At 50.6% G+C, this 22,093-nt stretch overlaps 1 protein-coding gene across 8 annotated transcripts in view; it reads right to left on the reverse strand.

Moving 5' to 3' along the window:
* Positions 1-22,093, reverse strand: part of PLEC (plectin) — a 392,819-nt gene that overhangs the window by 184,621 nt on the left and 186,105 nt on the right. The window contains exon 1 of one of the 8 annotated variants that reach the window (XM_082257381.1): positions 14,306-14,389. The exons of the other annotated variants lie outside the window; for them this stretch is intronic. Within the exon in view, the coding sequence (XP_082113507.1) occupies positions 14,306-14,321 (16 nt within the window). The 5' untranslated portion in view covers positions 14,322-14,389. Of the gene's footprint in view, positions 1-14,305; positions 14,390-22,093 lie in introns of those variants that run through there. 8 annotated transcript variants of the gene reach the window in all.

Below are 22,093 nucleotides of genomic sequence, written 5' to 3' on the forward strand. Positions count from 1 at the left end.
CTGAGATTGTGTGCCCAGTACACAGCTACTACTACTGTACCCATCATCCCTGCCTGAGATTGTGTGCCCAGTACACCGCTACTACTACTGTACCCATCATCCCTGCCTGAGATTGTGTGCCCAGTACACCACTACTACTACTACTCTACTCACCATCCCTGCCTGAGGATCCACCCCTACCCTGCCTGAGATTGTGTGCCCAGTACACAGCTACTACTACTGTACCCATCATCCCTGCCTGAGGATCCACTCCTACCCTGCCTGAGATTGTGTGCCCAGTACACCGCTACTACTACTGTACCCATCATCCCTGCCAGAGGATCCACCCCTACCCTGCCTGAGATTGTGTGCCCAGTACACCGTTACTACTACTGTACCCATCATCCCTGCCTGAGGATCCACCCCTACCCTGCCTGAGATGGTGTGCCCAGTACACCGCTACTACTACTCTACCCACCATCCCTGCCTGAGATTGTGTGCCCAGTACCCTGCTACTACTACTCTACCCACCATCCCTGCCTGAGATTGTGTGCCCAGTACACCGCTACTACTACTCTACCCACCATCCCTGCCTGAGGATCCACCCCTACCCTGCCTGAGATTGTGTGCCCAGTACACAGCTACTACTACTGTACCCATCATCCTTGCCTGAGGATCCACCCCCTACCCTGCCTGAGATGGTGTGCCCAGTACACAGCTACTACTACTGTACCCATCATCCCTGCCTGAGGATCCACCCCTACCCTGCCTGTGATTGTGTGCCCAGTACACCGCTACTACTACTGTACCCACCATCCCTGCCAGAGGATCCACCCCTACCCTGCCTGAGATTGTGTGCCCAGTACACCGCTACTACTACTGTACCCATCATCCCTGCCCGAGGATCCACCCTACCCTGCCTGAGATTGTGTTCCCAGTACACCGCTACTACTACTGTACCCATCATCCCTGCCTGAGGATCCACCCCTACCCTGCTTGAGATTGTGTGCCCAGTACACCGCTACTACTACTCTACCCATCATCCCTGCCTGAGGATCCACCCCTACCCTGCCTGAGATTGTGTGCCCAGTACACCGCTACTACTACTCTACCCATCATCCCTACCTGAGGATCCACCCCTACCCTGCCTGAGGATCCACCCCTACCCTGCCTGAGATTGTGTGCCCAGTACACCGCTGCTACTACTCTACCCATCATCCCTGCCTGAGGATCCACCCCTACCCTGCCTGAGATTGTGTGCCCAGTACACCGCTACTACTACTCTACCCATCATCCCTGCATGAGGATCCACCCCTACCCTGCCTGAGATTGTGTGCCCAGTACACCGCTGCTACTACTCTACCCACCATCCCTGCCTGAGGATCCACCCCTACCCTGCCTGAGATTGTGTGCCCAGTACACCGCTACTACTATTGTACCCATCATCCCTGCCTGAGAATCCACTCCTACCCTGCCTGAGATTGTGTGCCCAGTACACCGCTACTACTCTACCCACCATCCCTGCCTGAGGATCCACCCCTACCCTGCCTGAGATTGTGTGCCCAGTACACAGCTACTACTACTGTACCCATCATCCTTGCCTGAGGATCCACCCCTACCCTGCCTGAGATGGTGTGCCCAGTACACAGCTACTACTACTGTACCCATCATCCCTGCCTGAGGATCCACCCCTACCCTGCCTGAGATTGTGTGCCCAGTACACAGCTACTACTACTGTACCCACCATCCCTGCCAGAGGATCCACCCCTACCCTGCCTGAGATTGTGTGCCCAGTACACCGCTACTACTACTGTACCCATCATCCCTGCCTGAGGATCCACCCCTACCCTGCCTGAGAGTGTGTGCCCAGTACACCGCTACTACTACTGTACCCACCCTCCCTGCCTGAGGATCCACCCCTATCCTGTCTGAGTGTGCCCACATCCTGCCTACACCTATACACCACTACTACTTCTGTACCCACCATCCCTGCTTGAGGATCCACCCTTACTCTGCCTGAATGTGCCAGATCTTTCCTCCACCTGTAAACCACTACTACTACTACTACTACTGTACCCACCATTCCTGCCTGATGATCCACCCCTACCCTTCCACCACCCCCACCCTGTAGACCATTAATACTGTACCTACCATCCCTCCCTGCAACCCTGCTTTACTATTACCTCCTACTGTACTACCATCCCCAATATCCACCCCCCCCCCCTCCTCCACCATCTCTCCCTGCAGAGCCTACAACCCTCTACACACAGGGGGTTCCTTTACCCTATCATAGTGTACCCCATTGTTAAAGGGTGTTGGTGGTGTCTGGTCTCCTGAATTCAGATGCCCCCGATGAAGGTACAATTATTAGATGTAACCACTAATTTGTGGGAAAAAACAAAAACCTCACAAATACAGATTTATATGAATCACCCAAACTCTAAATGGGTATGATAAATATATCACAAGTAGTAGATGTTGTAATCGGAACCACTAAGAAGTCCCATCTGGGGTACATGTGACCCCCCCCCCCTCCTGTACACCACCCCCCCCCCCCCAACTGGTCTCTACAGAGTACAGGAGGGGCACCAGCACTGCAGACTATCACACTCAGCATCTCCTCCTCGGTCCTCAGTCACTCCTCTCTCCCATCTATTTTTACTCTGGAATCTCCTCTACAAATAAACTTCTAAAAGTTTTTACACCCCTGAAGTGCCAAACTGAGCAACCGAAAGACGACAAATGACCCCTGAGACAGCAATACATCCATCCACCCGTCCCATCCATAAATTCAGCTCCTATCCATCCCACCATCCATCTGTTCATGCCATCATCCAAAAATCTTTTTACACCATCCCACCTATCCATCCATCCTGTCTCACTACCTTCCATCCTATTCTTCCCTCCATTCCATCCATTTGTTCATCCTGTCCCACCATCCATCCAGTCCCACCTCCCTCATCCATCCCACCATCACCCTTATCCATCCAGTCCTATCTCTCATCTATTCATCCTCATCCATTCCACCATCCATCCCATCACCACCCTCATCCATCCATCCCAAACACCCTCATCCATCCATCCTGTCCCAACACCCTCATCCATCCATTCCAACATCCATCCATTTGTTTGTCCTGTTCCACCATCCATGCATCCAGTCCCATTTCCCTAATCCTTCCCACCATCACCCTCATCCATCCATCCATCCATTTGTCCTGTCCCACAATCTATCCAACCATCCTGTTCCACCACCCTCATCCATCCGTCCCACTATCCATCCAACCATCCAGTCCCATCTCCCCCATCTATTTATCCATCACTCATCCATCCATCCAACCATCCTGCCCCACCACCCTCATCCATTCGTCTCACTATCCATCCAACCATCCAGTCCCATCTCCCTCATACATCCAACCATCCTGTCCCACCTCCCTCATCCATCCATTTGTTTGTCCTGTCCCACCATCCATCCAGTCCCGCCACCCTCATCCATCCTTCCCACCATCACCCTCATCCATCCATTTGTTCGTCCTGTGCCACTATCCATCCAACCATCCTGTCCCACCACCCTCATCCATCCCATCATCACACTCATTCATCCATGCATCCTGTCCCACCACCCTCTTCCATCCATCCATCCCACCACCCTCATCCATCCATCCATCCCACCATCCTGTCCCATCTCCCTCATCCATCCCATCATCACATTCATCCATCCATTTGTTCATCCTGTTCCACCATCCATCCAACCATCCTGTCCCATTACCTTCATCCATCCATCCCACTACCCATCCTGTCCAGCCATTCTCATCCACCTGTCCCACCATTCCATCCCACTATCCTCATCCATCCATCTATTCATCCTGTACCACCACTTTCATGCATCTGTCCCAACATCCCATCCATTCACCTATATGTCAATCCTGTCCCAACACCAAAACCCCTCAACTTTTTGAGATTGGAACAAGGGACACCTATCAGTAAAAGAATGTAGGCATAGAACACACCCAGTCACGCCCCCTCAAAAGGAAAATTGTAAGAAAAAGGATTAGTTAAACCCACAAGTGCTTTTTATTTTACCACTACTATTCCTTTATATTAGCTTTTAAATATTACAGATGCAGAAATTTAGAATTTGGATGAAAGGTTTAGCACTGGGAAAAACTTTTTGATAGAGAAGTAGTGCATTTTATATACAACTATAGAGATCAGACAAAAATGAGGGACAAATGAGGAGGAAAGAAGGACAGAGGAACTGCAGGGACAGTCCCTCAATATCAGAGACAGTTGGGAGCTCTGCCCAACACCCTCCTGCAGCTCTCCCACCATCCACATCCATCCATTGAGGTCATCACCATAATTCATCGCAGACAGTTACCCCCTGCTAGGCCTGGTGTTCAGTCACTTCCCAGTTCAGAGCACCCTGGGGGGGGGGGGGGGGTAAATTCCTCTCTCGCTTGACCAACTGGGTCAGGGAAGGTGAATGCTTCTCTCCTTTATTGATTATTTCAGCCAGCAGTTTTGGGGTTAAATCTCACTTTGTGACAAGCAGAGACATTCCGCGCCATGTTTAAAAGGTTCTGTCAGAGAGTGACACCTGTTCCCCTTCATTTTTCAGCAGACACTGCCAGCGGTCATTCGATTGTGTGTGACAAGGTGTCACCTGCCACCTCATTCATCAGCCAGTCTGAAGGAAGAACAGTCTGTGATACAACTTTGAGAGTTCTTCCCTCTCCAGCTTACTCCACTGGAATATATTATATACACACACATATATGTATATATACACAGTCTAGCCAAAAAAAAAAAAAAAAAAAGTTGCACCTGGAATTAACTAAGCAACTAAATAAACGAAGCATGAGCAAGAATGAGGTCAGCTGACTCCCTGAATATACGGAATGACCAGTTTATTCCATCAGTGGATTTTTTCTTCCCTGATGGGACGGGAATATTCCAAGATGGCAATGCCAGGATTCATCGGGCTCAAATTGTGAAAGAGTGGTTCAGGGAGGATGAGACATCATTGTCACACACAGATTGGCCACCACAGAGTCCAGAACTTATCCCATTGAGAATCTTTGGGATGTGATGGAGAAGACTTTGCACAGTGGTCCGACTCTCCCATCATCAATACAAGATGTTGTACTATCCATCCAACCATCCAGTCCCATCTCCCCCATCTATTTATTCATCCCTCTCCTCTATCCATCCAACCATGCAGTCCCACCACCCTCATCTATCCGTCCCACTATCCATCCAACCATGCAGTCCCATCTATTCATTCATCCCTCTCCTCTATCCATCCATCCAACCATCCAGTCCCACCACCCTCATCTATCCGTCCCACTATCCATCCAGTCCCATCTCCCCCATCTATTCATTCATCCCTCTCCTCTATCCATCCAACCATCCAGTCCCACCACCCTCATCTATCCGTCCCACTATCCATCCAACCATGCAGTCCCATCTATTCATTCATCCCTCTCCTCTATCCATCCATCCAACCATCCAGTCCCACCACCCTCATCTATCCGTCCCACTATCCATCCAACCATCCAGTCCCATCTCCCCCATCTATTCATTCATCCCTCTCCTCTATCCATCCAACCATCCAGTCCCACCACCCTCATCTATCCATCCCACTATCCATCCAACCATCCAGTCCCATCTCCCCCATCTATTCATTCATCCCTCTCCTCTATCCATCCAACCATCCAGTCCCACCACCCTCATCTATCCGTCCCACTATCCATCCAACCATCCAGTCCCATCTCCCCCATCTATTCATTCATCCCTCTCCTCTATCCATCCAACCATCCAGTCCCACCACCCTCATCTATCCATCCAACCATCCAGTCCCATCTCCCCCATCTATTCATTCATCCCTCTCCTCTATCCATCCAACCATCCAGTCCCACCACCCTCATCTATCCGTCCCACTATCCATCCAACCATGCAGTCCCATCTCCCCCATCTATTCATTTATCACTCTCATCTATCCATCCAACCATCCTGTCCCACCACCCTTATCCATCCATCCCACCACCCTCATCCAACCATCTCCATCATCTTGAAAGAGTGGTTCAGGGAGCATGAGACATCATTGTCACACATGGATTGGTCACCACAGAGACCAGAACTTATCCCCATTGAGAATCTTTGGGATGTGCGGGAGAAGACTTTGCACAGTGGTCCGACTCTCCAATCATCAACACAAGATGTTGTATTATCCATCCAACCATCCAGTCCCATCTCCCCCATCTATTCATTCATCACTCTCATCTATCCATCCATCCAACCATCCTGTCCCACCACACTCATCCATCCGTCCCACTATCCATCCAACCATGCAGTCCCACCACCCTCATCCATCCGTCCCACTATCCATCCAACCATCCAGTCCCATCTCCATCATCTTGAAAGAGTGGTTCAGGGAGGATGAGACGTCATTGTCACACATGGATTGGCCACCACAGAGTCCAGGACTTATCCTCAAGATGTTGGTGAAAAATGAAGGCAACACTAGACGGAAATAAATCTTGTGACATTGCAGAAGCTTATCGTACAATGCCACAGCGAATGCGTGCCGTAATCAAAGCCAACGAAATATTAGGAGCGTGTGACCTTTTCTTGGCCAGGCAGTGTGTGTGAGATTAATATTTATACATATATATATATATATATATATATATACCTCTAATAGAAAGAAAAACTAATAAAAAATGTAAGATTGTTGGAACGGAGAATTCGGGAAATTGGTGACGAGTTGGTGTCTGCCATTTAATTTGGCAGCGTGGATACAGGGCCAATAGAACATTGGCAATCGTCCAATCACCAGGAGCTGCCAAACCTGGCTCCACCTACAATGGATACATTGTATCACTCCACCCTAAGCTTATCACTAACTACTCACTGATTCAGGATAGAAGATTGCCATGGCAACACAAAAACGGACAGTGACTCACACAGGACGATTGTTGTATGCTTTAGTCACTGCCAGAGGAGCCAGGAACTGGACATTCCCCATGCCAGACACCGGACTCCCCCCCCCCCCCCCCAAAGCCAGACACCGGACCTTCCCCATGCCAGACACCGGACCTTCTCCCAAGCCAGACACCGGACCTTCTCCCAAGCCAGACACTGGACCTTCCCCATGCCAGACACTGGACCTTCCCCATGCCAGACACTGGACCTTCCCCCATGCCAGACACTGGACCTTCCCCCATGCCAGACACTGGACCTTCCCCCATGCCAGACACTGGACCTTCCCCCATGCCAGACACTGGACCTTCTCCCAAGCCAGACACTGGACCTTCTCCCAAGCCAGACACTGGACCTTCCCCAAGCCAGACACTGGACCTTCCCCAAGCCAGACACTGGACCTTCCCCATGCCAAAACACTGGACCTTCCCCATGCCAGACACTGGACCTTCTCCATGCCAAAACACTGGACCTTCCCCATGCCAGACACTGGACCTTCTCCATGCCAAAACACTGGACCTTCTCCCAAGCCAGACACTGGACCTTCTCCCAAGCCAGACACTGGACCTTCTCCCAAGCCAGACACTGGACCTTCTCCCAAGCCAGACACTGGACCTTCCCCCAAGCCAGACACTGGACCTTCCCCCAAGCCAGACACTGGACCTTCCCCCAAGCCAGACACTGGACCTTCCCCCAAGCCAGACACTGGACCTTCCCCCAAGCCAGACACTGGACCTTCCCCAAGCCAGACACTGGACCTTCCCCATGCCAGACACTGGACCTTCCCCATGCCAAAACACTGGACCTTCTCCATGCCAGACACTGGACCTTCCCCATGCCAAAACACTGGACCTTCCCCATGCCAAAACACTGGACCTTCCCCATGCCAGACACTGGACCTTCTCCATGCCAAAACACTGGACCTTCTCCATGCCAGACACTGGACCTTCCCCATGCCAGACACTGGACCTTTTCCCTAGCCAGACACTGGACATTCCCCCAAGCCAGACACTGGACCTTCCCCCAAGCCAGACACTGGACCTTCCCCCAAGCCAGACACTGGACCTTCCCCCAAGCCAGACACTGGACCTTCCCCCAAGCCAGACACTGGACCTTCCCCCAAGCCAGACACTGGACCTTCCCCATGCCAGACACTGGACCTTCCCCATGCCAAAACACTGGACATTCCCCCAAGCCAGACACTGGACCTTCTCCATGCCAGACACTGGACCTTTTCCCTAGCCAGACACTGGACATTCCCCCAAGCCAGACACTGGACCTTCCCCCAAGCCAGACACTGGACCTTCCCCCAAGCCAGACACTGGACCTTCCCCCAAGCCAGACACTGGACCTTCCCCCAAGCCAGACACTGGACCTTCCCCCAAGCCAGACACTGGACCTTCCCCATGCCAGACACTGGACCTTCCCCATGCCAAAACACTGGACCTTCCCCATGCCAAAACACTGGACATTCCCCCAAGCCAGACACTGGACCTTCTCCATGCCAGACACTGGACCTTTTCCCTAGCCAGACACTGGACATTCCCCCAAGCCAGACACTGGACCTTCCCCCAAGCCAGACACTGGACCTTCCCCCAAGCCAGACACTGGACCTTCCCCCAAGCCAGACACTGGACCTTCCCCCAAGCCAGACACTGGACCTTCCCCCAAGCCAGACACTGGACCTTCCCCATGCCAGACACTGGACCTTCCCCATGCCAAAACACTGGACCTTCTCCATGCCAGACACTGGACCTTCCCCATGCCAAAACACTGGACCTTCTCCATGCCAGACACTGGACCTTCCCCAAGCCAGACACTGGACCTTCCCCATGCCAGACACTGGACATTCCCCCAAGCCAGACACTGGACATTCCCCCAAGCCAGACACTGGACATTCCCCCAAGCCAGACACTGGACCTTCTCCATGCCAGTCAGTGTGCACATTCTGGGAATTGAAGGATCACTTCACCCAACCGTGAAACGTTGGTCAGAGGCTGATGGGTTGAATCTTCTTCCAGTTTCTCAAGTCTTTTGGGGTCTCTAGGGGAGTCTCAGTCCTGCTGCTGCAATCGCCTTTATGGTCAGAGCAGATGGGTGAAGCTGGGAACACCATGCAGCGATCTCACCACCGGAGTCCACATTACGCATGAAGCTAGTGGGAGGTCAAGCAGAAATTTGTGCAGCAAATCCCACAGAGCCTGCCTAATTTTATGGCTGGAAGACATCCAGCATCATCTAGCTCCTTCTTCCTTGACCTGACTGCCTCTGGCCTGACCCTGTCATTCATTGGATTTCAGTTCTTGCAATCATGGAGACTCAATGTTACATGTGGGTGTTACCTATGCAAATAAAGCCAGCCTAGGAACACCCACTCCCCCAGACACCCACCCATCAAGGCACTTTGATATTTGCATAACCCCTCCCACTGTTTGTATCAGGGAGCTCTTAAAAGGGTGTACTGGAGGCAGGATGCTGTGATGTTTCCAAGAAGCTATGTACAGCACCCTGCTGTCTCCTCCCACCAGCCATGATCTGCCTGCATTGCATAGAGAAGCACAGAGACCCAGTGATTACATCGCTGGGCTTAAAAAGAAGGTGTCTAATAAAAAAAAAAAAAAAATAAAAAAAAACTATTAAATCAATATTCTGTTGATTAGAGAGGAACCATAAAAGCAGAAGAATAAAAGCAGAAGTATATTATATTTATTCATTCTTCTTCCAAAATTCATCTCTTATGTAGGAATCAGGAAGGGTCAGATAAGGACCTGTTGTGTCACCGTGACAGGAAGATAGGGAACATTTCAGATTGGGGTCACAGAAGAAAACAAAAACCTGATAAATCCTGCCTCTTCTTGGCTTTATTTAAAATAATAAATTTAGGGGTGGAATTGGCTTTAACTAAAGAAGAACTCCGGCCTGCTGTGTAAGTTCAGCTGTAAACTGCATAGGAATTGGCTGTAATTAGTATTATATTCATAGAGGACAACGTCACCTGGAGGGGGAGAGATCTGTGCCCATCCAGTTAATTGGCAGAGCCCAGTGCCAGGCCCTCTCCATGGACACCCGCTAACACAGAGTACACACAGCCTGATAATTGGCTGATAATCTACAGCTCAGGGACACAGCAGATGTCACGGTGTGACTGATACCCTGATCCCAGCGCTGCACTTCATATACTGACCTGCAGGGGTCTCCAATGAACAGCTGGAGGGGGACTGACAGCGCAGAACTCTTTGAAAGGACCCTCCACCCAAAACTGATGTGTCATTATTTTCTATCATTGAGACTTATTGGTGAGAAATTAATGGTTCCCACCATTCATGTGCTGAGTTCCCAGGTCTGTACACCTAATGTGCCCATTATAAGAGGTTACCACCGTCCCTGTGCTGAGTTCCCAGGTCTGTACACCTGCTGTGCCAGGGAGGGGTTCCCACCATCCCTGTGCTGAGTTCCCGGGTCTTTACATCTGCTGTGCCCATTATGAGGGGTTCCCACCATCCCTGTGCTGAGTTCCCAGGTCTGTACACCTGCTGTGCCAGGGAGGGGTTCCCACCATCCCTGTGCTGAGTTCCCGGGTCTTTACATCTGCTGTGCCCATTATGAGGGGTTCCCACCATCCCTGTGCTGATTTCCCGGGTCTTTACATCTGCTGTGCCCATTATGAGGGGTTCCCACCATCCCCGTGCTGAGTTCCTGGGTCTATACACCTGCTGTACCCATTATAAGAGGTTACCACCATCCCTGTGCTGAGTTACTGGGTCTGTACACCTGCTGTGCCCATTATGAGGGGTTCTCACCATCCCTGTACACCTGCTGTGCCCATTATGAGGGGTTCCCACCATCCCTGTACATCTGCTGTGCCCATTATGAGGGGTTCCCACCATCCCTGTACACCTGCTGTGCCCATTATGAGGGGTTCCCACCATCCCTGTACATCTGCTGTGCCCATTATGAGGGGTTCCCACCATCCCTGTACACCTGCTGTGCCCATTATGAGGGGTTCCCACCATCCCTGTACATCTGCTGTGCCCATTATGAGGGGTTCTCTCCATCCCTGTACATCTGCTGTGCCCATTATGAGGGGTTCCCACCATCCCTGTACACCTGCTGTGCCCATTATGAGGGGTTCCCACCATCCCTGTACATCTGCTGTGCCCATTATGAGGGGTTCCCACCATCCCTGTACACCTGCTGTGCCCATTATGAGGGGTTCCCACCATCCCTGTACACCTGCTGTGCCCATTATGAGGGGTTCCCACCATCCCTGTACATCTGCTGTGCCCATTATGAGGGGTTCCCACCATCCCTGTACACCTGCTGTGCCCATTATGAGGGGTTCCCACCATCCCTGTACATCTGCTGTGCCCATTATGAGGGGTTCTCTCCATCCCTGTACACCTGCTGTGCCCATTATGAGGGGTTCTCACCATCCCTGTACACCTGCCGTGCCCATTATGAGGGGTTCCCACCATCCCTGTGCCGAGTTACTGGGTCTGTACACCTGCTGTGCCCATTATGAAGGGGTTCCCAGAATCCGTACACCTGCTCTGTCCATTATTATAGGTTCCCACCATCCCTGTGCTGAGTTACTGAGTCTGTACACCTGCTGTGCCCATTACGAAGGGGTTCCCAGAATCCGTACACCTGCTCTGTCCATTATTAGGGGTTCCCACCATCCCTGTGCTGAGTTCCAAGGTCTGTACAACTGCTGTGTCCATTATGAGGGGTTCCCACCATCCCTGTACACCTGCTGTGCCCATTATGAAGGGGTTCCCAGAATCCTGGTGTCCATTATGAGGGGTTTCCGCATCTGCACACCTGCTCTGTCCATTATTAGGGGTTCCCAGGTCTGTACACCCACTGTGCTCATTATAAAGGGGTTTCCACCATCCCTGTGCCGAGTTACTGGGTCTGTACACCTGCTGTGCCCATTATGAGGGGTTCCCACCATCCCTGTGCTGAGTTACTCCCTGCTGGAGTTATTGGAGACCTATTTTGCAAGCCATGACCTGACTTGGCACCACACGCTCCACCCTCTTAACGGAAACAAACTTTTAGGTGATACTCCATCCCCCCCCATAGGAATCTCCCCTCTCATCCCCCGGAATCCCCCTTCTCCTGTAGCAGGAAGATAATTCGGGGAAGGTCCCCGGGATGGGAGAAGATCTGATCGTTGTAATGGATCCACAGAGCCCGGAGAGGGACAGCTGCGGGTTCACTGGACCCGCCACTTACAGTACTGGCACACGGCACCGATGTATGAACGTCACCTAAGTGGCAGAAAACCTCGAGGATGGGCTGTATAATAAATGCACAGAAAGATTCTTCTAGTTTTTCTTGCTGTGCCCGTACGCGCGCACATGCGTAAAATACTTTTACTTTTTTGATTACTGAAGCAGCTAAACACCTGTGTGTACAGGCCCATTAAAAAAAACAATGAGCTGCAAATAAATTCGTAAAAAATAAAAAAACTCACCCGAATGCCCAAAAATTGTGGCATTTTAGGTGTCCCAAGTGCAAGAGGCCTTAAAGGCTCCCTCCTCCAAAAAGGGATTTCTTTTTTTGGGTGGAGCCAGAATTACTGCCCACCCTGGTCCACCCAGAACTGAAAACGTGCGTCCTGCTGGTCGGCAGGTCCTAAAAAAGCAACAAATGTGACTTTCATACATTCACTGGTGGCGAATCCAGCATTCTCATTAAAAAAAGCACATGCACCTGGAAGATTCACCTGCAATGGATGTTCGATGAAATGTTAGATTCACCGCATTATTATTACACATAATAAAATGGTGCAAGGAGCAGCTTCACCCAGAGCAGCAAATCAGCAGCAACTCCTCAAAGCTGAACTGTGATTGGTTGCTGGTACAGCCACAGACAAGATGATGGATGGGAATACATGCCGAGTCAGGCTTTCCATGAACAGACAACTCTTTTGGGTCTCTGTGTGCCCTGTTCATTTAATGGTGGGGACGGGTGAGGAAGCCGCCCAAAAATACAGATAATAAAAATCTTTTTAGGTTTACAGACCCTTAAAAAAGTCACTCCACCCTGAACTGGTATTCTAGTGTTTGGGGGACCCTGGGCTATATTTTAATGATGGGAGTTCTCTGCTCTGACGCCATCCTCACAGGGCACCCCCAAGGTGGGCTCTGCCCCCACCATCCCCTCTGGGAATCCCACAAGGTGGGCTCTGCCACCACCATCCCCTCTGGGAATCCCACAAGGTGGGCTCTGCCACCGCCATCCCCTCTGGGAATCCCACAAGGTGGGCTCTGCCCCCACCATCCCCTCTGGGAATCCCACAAGGTGGGCTCTGCCACCACTATCCCCTCTGGGAATCCCACAAGGTGGGCTCTGCCACCGCCATCCCCTCTGGGCACCCCCAAGGTGGGCTCTGCCCCCGCCATCCCCTCTGGGCATTACCAAGGTGGGCTCTGCCGCTGCCATTCCCTCTGGGCATTGCCAAGGTCTGCTCTCCCGCTGCCATGCCCTCTGGGCATCCCCAAGGTGGGCTCTGCCGCCGCCATCCCCTCTGGGCATTCCCAAGGTAGGCTCTGCCACCGCCATTCCCTTCTGGGAATCCGAAGGTGGGCTCTGCCACCGCTGTCCACCCCAAAGTGGGCTCTGCTGGGCCACCATCACCGCTGGGCACCCAAAAAATGGGCTCTGCCATCAGCATGTCCTCTGGGCACTCGAAAGTGGCTCTGCTGTCGCCACCCTCACTGGACGCCCCAAGGTGGGTTCTGCCGCTGCCATCCCCATTGGAGACCCCAAGGTGGTGTTATGGACACCCCAAAGTGAGCTCTGCCACCATTCCTGTGCAAAACCCTAAAGTGGGCAGGAGATCTCCGTACTGGAGACCCCAAAGTAACTAAGCCCACCAGATTCCACCTGTAACTGAATTATTCCCTTTGGGGTGGAGTCCGTCCAGTGGATCTATTTCTGTATAGAGATAACAAGCAGTAAACATTTCGTTAAGGGGGGGAGCGCGGCACGAAAACTTGGCCGGTATTGGGGTGCTCTGAGCAGACTCGTCATTGGGTATAAATATAGAAGGTGATGTATACAGACCGGAGTCGGACAGTCTGGCGACACCACAAACAGAACTCCGCCATTTTCCGTCACCCCCCCTAATAAATCACACCACAAACAGTACAGCACAAACACCCAAACAGCCGCCCCCCCCCCCCCCCCCCACCAGTCTCTGCAGCCCCCTGTGTACCAGAAACAGCCCAGCTGGCGGGAACCGGTCGGGACCATCGTCCAGGAATATCCCTTCCAAAAATAAGCTGCCCACCCTCCCTCATGTCCATGGGCACCCAGAGATGGGGGGTCACCCTACCTGGAACGATCTTCATGAGAGGGCTCGGCTGGGATCGACGGGCAGAGCAGAGGGTGCTGTGTGTGTACGCTGCGTCTGCGGAGAGCCCGGGGTGGAGCGGAGGGGGATCAGCGGGATATAAATATCAGCGCAGCGTCAGGTGTCACACTCCGAATCCGCCTGGAATTAGGAGCTAATCTAACATGACGGACACACAATCTGACACACCGACCCCCAACTGGACAACAAGACCCCCCAGTCCGGGTACAGTCTACCGTCACATGATACAGGGGGGGCCCCCCCACACTGGACCACCAACCGAGATCCAACTTGTCACCGTACACCCCCCCTTATCCACACACACCCTCCCCCCGCCTGTACAAACAGCGGCGGATCAATACAACCAGAAGACCCCTATACTACACAGCTGATAATAGATTTAAAGATTGTACAATACCCTGAATAAAAACATTCACCCAATAAATCTGTACAACTTGTGTCCACAGTGTGAGATCCCTGCAGGATCTGCTTCACCAAGACGGTCTAAAGCTCACTACATGTTCCCAGTCTGATTGTACAATCTCCTTCAGATCCTTCAATCTGTTTGATTGGATAGATTACATAGGTAATGGTAGATCTAAAGTCTGTACAGAGATTGTACAACCAGACGGTATGGTCAGCCAAAAGGGCTTAAGGTCCTTGAGGGAAGATATCTCGTGAATGGCTCCAATCACAAGCTGGTCACAATATCTTCTGACGATTTTGCAAATCAATTTTTGGAAGCGGTAATCCTGGACGATATTAACTGAATAGACATAGTGTAGGTATGTCCTCACATTATAACGTTTTTTTGGCAACTCAAAATGCAATTTTACAGAGATTGCACAGATTGTTTAATGTATGGGCAGCCTAAAGAATATTGTAGTGTGTGTGGCCAACTTACAACCTCACCACCAAGCATTTGTGGAATGTAAAAATCAGATTGTATCGTGTGTAATGAGCTTTAACATGTGTGGCTGTCAAGCCTGAACATCCTCTGATGGGTTTTGATAACGATAGGCCTGCCACATGTGCAACATACAAACCATTGTCTTCTTTCCCTGAGAAATGAGAAGGTTTAGCCTGTGTATGGTGGAAATATAATGTTGGAGACCCAAAACCACCCATCCTAAATTCTGATATTGAGGCCTAGCTTGGGACAGTAATGGGGACCAGTGGTGGATGACGCCAATGGGTAGTCATAAGAAAAGAAAAGGGATACCAAAAAGGACATCAATGATTGGCGCCAATTAAGGACACTATGGAAGGTCACCAATGGAGGACACCAATAGCCAGTTATCAGTAAAAGGATACCAAAAAGGAAGACGCCAATGAGCACCACCAATTGGGGACACTATGGAAGGTCACCAATGGAGGACACCAGAGGCCAGTTACCAGTAAAGGATATCAAAAGGAGTACACCAACAAGTGGCAGCAATTAAGGATGCCAATGGCCAGTCATCAGTAAGCGATACCAAAAAGGAAGACACCAATGAGCGCCACCAATTAAGGGCACTATTGCAGGTCACCAATGGAGGAGGACACCAATGGCCAGTCATCAGTAAAGGATACCAAAAGGAAGACCCCAATGAGTGCCACCAATTAGGAACACCAATGGCCAGTCATCAGTAGGAGATAGTAAAAAGGAAGACACCAATGAGCGCCACCAATTAAAGGGCACTATTGCAGGTCTCCAATGGAGGACAACAATGGCCAGTCATCAGTAAAGGATACCAAAAAGGAAGACATCAATGAGTGCCACCAATTAGGGACACCAGTGGCCAGTCATCAGTAGGAGATAGTAAAAAAGGAAGACACCAATGAGCGCCACCAATTAAGGGCACTATTGCAGGTCACCAATGGAGGAGGACACCAATGGCCAGTCATCAGTAAAGGATACCAAAAGGAAGACCCCAATGAGTGCCACCAATTAGGAACACCAATGGCCAGTCATCAGTAGGAGATACCAAAAAGGAAGACATCAATGAGCAACACCAATTAAAGGGCACTATTGCAGGTCACCAATGAAGGACACCAATGGCCAGTCATAAGTAAAGATTACCAAAGACACCAATAGCCGGTCACCAGTAAAGAATACCAAAAGGTGTACACCAAAGAGCACCACCAATTAAGGACACTATTGCAGGTCACAAATTAAGAACACCAATGTCTGGTCACCAGAAAAGGATATCAAAGGACGAAACCAAATGAGTGCCACCTATTAAGGATGCCAATGGCCAGTCATCAGTAAGCGATACCAAAAAGGGAGACACCCAATGAGCGCCACCAATTAAGGACACTATGGCAGGTTACCAATGGAGGACACCAGTGGCCAGTCATCAGTAAAGGATTTTAAAGGAAGACACCAATTAGTGCCACCAATTAGGGACACCAATGGCCAGTCATCAGTAGGAGATACCAAAAAAAGGACGACACCAATGAGTACCACCAATTAAAGACACTATTGCAGGTCACCAATGGAGGACATACATTTCCAGTCATCAGTAAAGATTACCAAAGACCACCAATGAGCGCCACCAATTAAGGGCACTATTGCAGGTCACCAATGGAGGACACCAATGGCCAGTCATCAGTAGGAGATACCAAAAAAAAAAAAAAAAAAAAAAAAAAAAAAGGACGACACCAATGAGTACCACCAATTAAAGACACTATTGCAGGTCACCAATGGAGGACATAAATTGCCAGTCATCAGTAAAGATTACCAAAGACCACCAATGAGCACCACCAATTAAAGGACACCAATGGCCAGTCACCAGTAAAGGATACCAAAAAGAGTAAACAAATGAGCGCAAATAATTGGTGGCAATTAAGGACACTAATGGAAGACAAACCTATGGGGAAGGGGGGTCACTAACAAAGGACTTTGGGCAGTGTAGCCTGGTCAGTGAGAAAGGGGAATTAGTAGGGAAAGTTCTTGTGAAGTTATTGTGAATTGAGCAATCACCTCCATATGCCCTGGTGGAGAGTCAGGGGTGTTTAGTAGGAAATATACACGGAGAACCCTTTTTAATGCATGGATGACATAAGTCTTAGATTGTAAGCTCTAACGAACAGGGCCCTCTGATTCCTACTGTATTAAAATGTATTGTATTTGTACTGTCTACCCTCAAGTTGTAAAGTGCTGCGTAAACTGTCGGTGCTATATAAATACTATATAATAATAATAATAATATTATAATAAGCCATATACTGAGTGCCCTGCCACCATCCAGATATCACTTTGGGGGAAGGAGATGGATAAAGTGGTAAGAGATACTGCAGGACGTCTGGAAAAATCAGAACATCTGGCTCCCAATCACCCATAACCTTCTCCAATTACAGATCAATGACCAGTGGAATTTCCCATAGTGCATGGCGAAGCAGATTCTATCGAAAGGTGTGACAGGGGAAAGTCTGCTTCATCTCAAGGGAAATGCGGGTTTGTTTTCTTTGTCATCAATAAAAACACGCCACTGATTTCTTATCAAACTAAAGCTGCCCACACACTAGAAGAATTTCTTTGGAAATCGGTTTTGTTTACTTCTAGTAAATCTCTAAACAGTGAAAGTGGTTTCCATTCACTCCAAAATCAAAATGAAAAAGCAGTGCAAAAACCGAGATTGGCCATCCCAGTAGGAAGCGGGCACAGCCTGCCAGCTATAAGAGGGGAGAGTGGAGGATGCTGGGAAAACTCAACTCCCTGCCCATGGATGCTGGGAATAGACATCGGAATGGTTTGCTGGTTACAGAAAATCATTTAAAATAGAATTATAATACAGGATTTATATACGCCAACAGTTTGCTCAGCGCTTTACAATATAAAGGAAGACCATAGAGTACAGTTACAATACAAGGAGGTTAGGAGGACCCCAAGTCATGGGAGGTTAAAAACGAATAGGGTGGACCATGGATTACTGGAGAGAAACACCTACATTAATTAGATATAGAAGCCTTGCTAAAGTTCCGCTTTAGTGAGCCAAAAAAGCAAATTGTAGGGATCTGCAGCTCATCACTTCTTATTGTCACCATGCAGGCCACTGCCATCTCCATCCCACCACTGCCATCTCCATCCCTACCACTGCCATCTCCATCCCTGCCATGCAGGCCACTGCCATCTCCATCCCACCACTGCCATCTCCATCCAACCACTGCCATCTCCATCCCTACCATGCAGGCCACTGCCATCTCCATCCCACCACTGCCATCTCCATCCAACCACTGCCATCTCCATCCCTACCATGCAGGCCACTGCCATCTCCATCCCACCACTGCCATCTCCATCCCTACAATGCAGGCCACTGCCATCTCCATCCCACCACTGCCATCTCCATCCAACCACTGCCATCTCCATCCCTGCCATGCAGGCCACTGCCATCTCCATCCCTACCATGCAGGCCACTGCCATCTCCATCCCTACTATGCAGGCCACTGCCATCTCCATCCCACCACTGCCATCTCCATCCCTACCATGCAGGCCACTGCCATCTCCATCCCTACCATGCAGGCCACTGCCATCTCAATCCCTACCATGCAGGCCACTGCCATCTCAATCCCTACCATGCAGGCCACTGCCATCTCAATCCCTACCATGCAGGCCACTGCCATCTCAATCCCTACCATGCAGGCCACTGCCATCTCAATCCCTACCATGCAGGCCACTGCCATCTCAATCCCTACCATGCAGGCCACTGCCATCCTTTTGTGCAAGGTCATCTCCATTCCTTCCATGCAGGTTATCCTCAGCACACATAGCACCCCCCCCCCCTTCCCCACCATGTTGATCACCCATTTTCTCTGTGTGCAGGCTATCCTTATCCTCTGCATGCAGGCTAATCCCCTATGACACAGCCACTTCCCAGCCATTAGGGTTATTGCCATCCCCACTGCACAGGCAATCCTCCATTCCTCTGTGTAGGTCATGCCCATCCCCAACATGCTGGTTGGTTATTCCCACCCTCCCTGGACCAACTAATAACTTTGTGCAGGCTTCATCCTCTGCATACAGGCTATTCACCATGGCACAGCCACCCCCTTCCCCACCATGTGGGCCACCCATCATCTCTCTCATTGCAGGAGATCTCGATCCTTCCTGTTGAAGTTATCCTTATCTTTTCCTCCAGGCTATTGACCATCCCATAGTCATCCTCTTCCCTGCCAAGGTTATTTCCATTATTCCCACTGCATAGGGCATCCTTTGTTTCTCTATGTAGGTCATCTACATCCCTAATGTGCTGGTTATCCCAACCCTCTTTGTACCACCCAGTCCTCTGTGTAAATCATCTCTATCCTTACAGGTTCTGTCAGCCTTAGCACACAGATCACCCCCTTTCCCACCATGTGGAGCACCCAGTCTCAGTATAGTTAATCTCCATCCCGACAGTGCGGTTATCCGCACCCTCAGAACACAGGCCATCCTCATCTCCCACCACACTGACCACCCCCCCCCCCCTTACCAACCATGTGGAGGACCACCTTGTCTCTCTCTGCAAATCATCTCCATCCCTATTGCACAGGTTATCCTCAGCTTGTAAGCCATTCCCAATCCCACAGAAACCACTTTCCCCGCTGTGCAAGTTATCACCATCCCCATTGCGCAGGCCATTCTCTGCCCCTTTGTGCAGGTCATCGCCATCCCTACCGTGAGGATCATCCCTATCCGCTTGCAAAGATTTCCACCCTCAAGCAATACGGAATTATTCATTACTAAACCCATTTCCCCCCTCTACACCTAGGTGATCCCCCCCACCCCCCCCCCCTTTCCATTTAACTTCTTGAATTTAGACGCGTATGCCCGCCAGCCCTAGCCGAGGAGGACGACAATCCTGACTATTTTAGGAAATGGGAGAATCGGTGTGCATGTTTGTACTAAGGAGCGAGGGGAGAAACAAAGAGGAGAGGAGCCTGGGATAGATGGAAGGGCAGGGGGTATGCGACTGGGAGCCGGGCAAATAGATAATAGTATGGGAGGAGAGAGGAGCCCAGAGTGGGTGAGAGGAAAAAGAGGAGCCTTGAGTCGGTCGGAGGGCAAGGGGTATGTGAGCAAGGGTAGAGCAAATTCTAGAGAAATATGTAAGCAGTAAAGATAGGGGGTAGGGGGGGGGACAAATAGATAGCATAGGAGGGCAGAAAAGCACAGGGAGAGTAGGAGGGGACAATAGCCAGGAGTGGGGAGATTAGTTCAGGGGGTATGGGACTGGGACAAATTCTAAAAGGGGTATAAAGTACAGAGGGGGAGAGGAGTGAAGAAAGAAATAATGAGATGGGGAGAGGAGCCCAGCATGGATGGCAGGGCAGGGGGTATATGACTGGGAGTGGGGCAAACAGATAGGACAGAGGAGCCCGAGGTGGGTGGGAAGGCAATAGGTATGTGACTGAGAGTGAGGAAAATTCTACAGGTGTATGACAGCAGTATAGGAGGGCAGAGTAGCCCAGCGTGGATGGCAGGGAAGGGGGCATATGACTGGGAGTGGGGCAAATAGGTTGAACACAAAAGCCCAGGGTAGGTAGGAGGGGAGTGAGGAGTCCGAGATGGGTGCGAAGGCAATGGGTGTGACTGGGAGTGGGGTAAATAGGTTGAACACAAAAGCCCAGGGTAGGTAGGAGGGGAGTGAGGAGTCCGAGATGGGTGCGAAGGCAACAGGTGTGACTGGGAGTGTGGTAAATAGGTTGAACACAGAAGCCCAGGGTAGGTAGGAGGGGAGTGAGGAGTCCGAGATGGGTGCGAAGGCAACCGGTGTGACTGGGAGTGGGGTTAAATAGGTTGAACACAGAAGCCCAGGGTAGGTAGGATGGGAGTAAGGAGCCCGAGGGGGGTGGTAAGGCAACGGGTGTGACTGGGAGTGTGGTAAATAGGTTGAACACAGAAGCCCAGGGTAGGTAGGATGGGAGTAAGGAGCCCGAGGGGGGTGGTAAGGCAATGGGTGTGACTGGGAGTGGGGTAAATAGGTTGAACACAGAAGCCCAGGGTAGGTAGGAGGGGAGTGAGGTGCCCGAGAGGGGTGGTAAGGCAATGGGTGTATGACTGTGTGTGGGGCAAATAGGTAGGGCAGTGGAGCCCAAAGTAGGTGGAAAGGCAAATCAGCGTGACTGGGGAAAATTCTAGAGGAATATGAAGGCAGCATAGGAAGGCAGAGGAGCCCATGCTGGATGGGAAGTCAGCGGGTATAGGATTTGGAAGGGAGTCAAATTTTATATGGGTATGTATGTAGACAGCTTAGGAGGGGAGGAGCCTGGTGTGAGAAAAAAGGAGGGCATGAAGGCATGTGACCGGGAGCGGGGCAAATCCTACAGGTGTTTACAGGCAGCAAGGAAGGAGAAAAGCCGAATCCAGGGTAAAATAGGCAGATAGGGTAGCAAAATTCTAGGAGGTGCCAGAGTGAGCAGGAGAAGGCTGAGGGGTATGACGGGGGCTCATCGGACAGCGATCCATCATCTGAGATAAAAGACTACCTACATCCACACAGAGGGGCAGATGAGGGCAGAGAGGCTCCACCAAAAGGTCCAATACATACTCCACCCTAAACCTACAGATAAATGTCTCATTACTTCATGTTATAGTCTGATTGTACAACAACAACCCCTAAATTTTCCAAAAATACCCAATATAAAAAAGGTCCTACAGCCAATCAATCAATCTGCATCCAAATCGCACAGGCCCTTACACTACATAGGTATTGGTAGATCTACGGAAGGTTGCACCATGTATGGCCAGCTAAAAGTAGCGTTATTATACGTCACTGTGTGCATTACAACGCCTGGAGATGGGACGCA

The sequence above is a fragment of the Pelophylax lessonae genome, assembly GCF_965119305.1.
Source record: "Pelophylax lessonae genome assembly, chromosome: 5".
NCBI classification, from domain to species: Eukaryota; Metazoa; Chordata; class Amphibia; order Anura; family Ranidae; genus Pelophylax; species Pelophylax lessonae.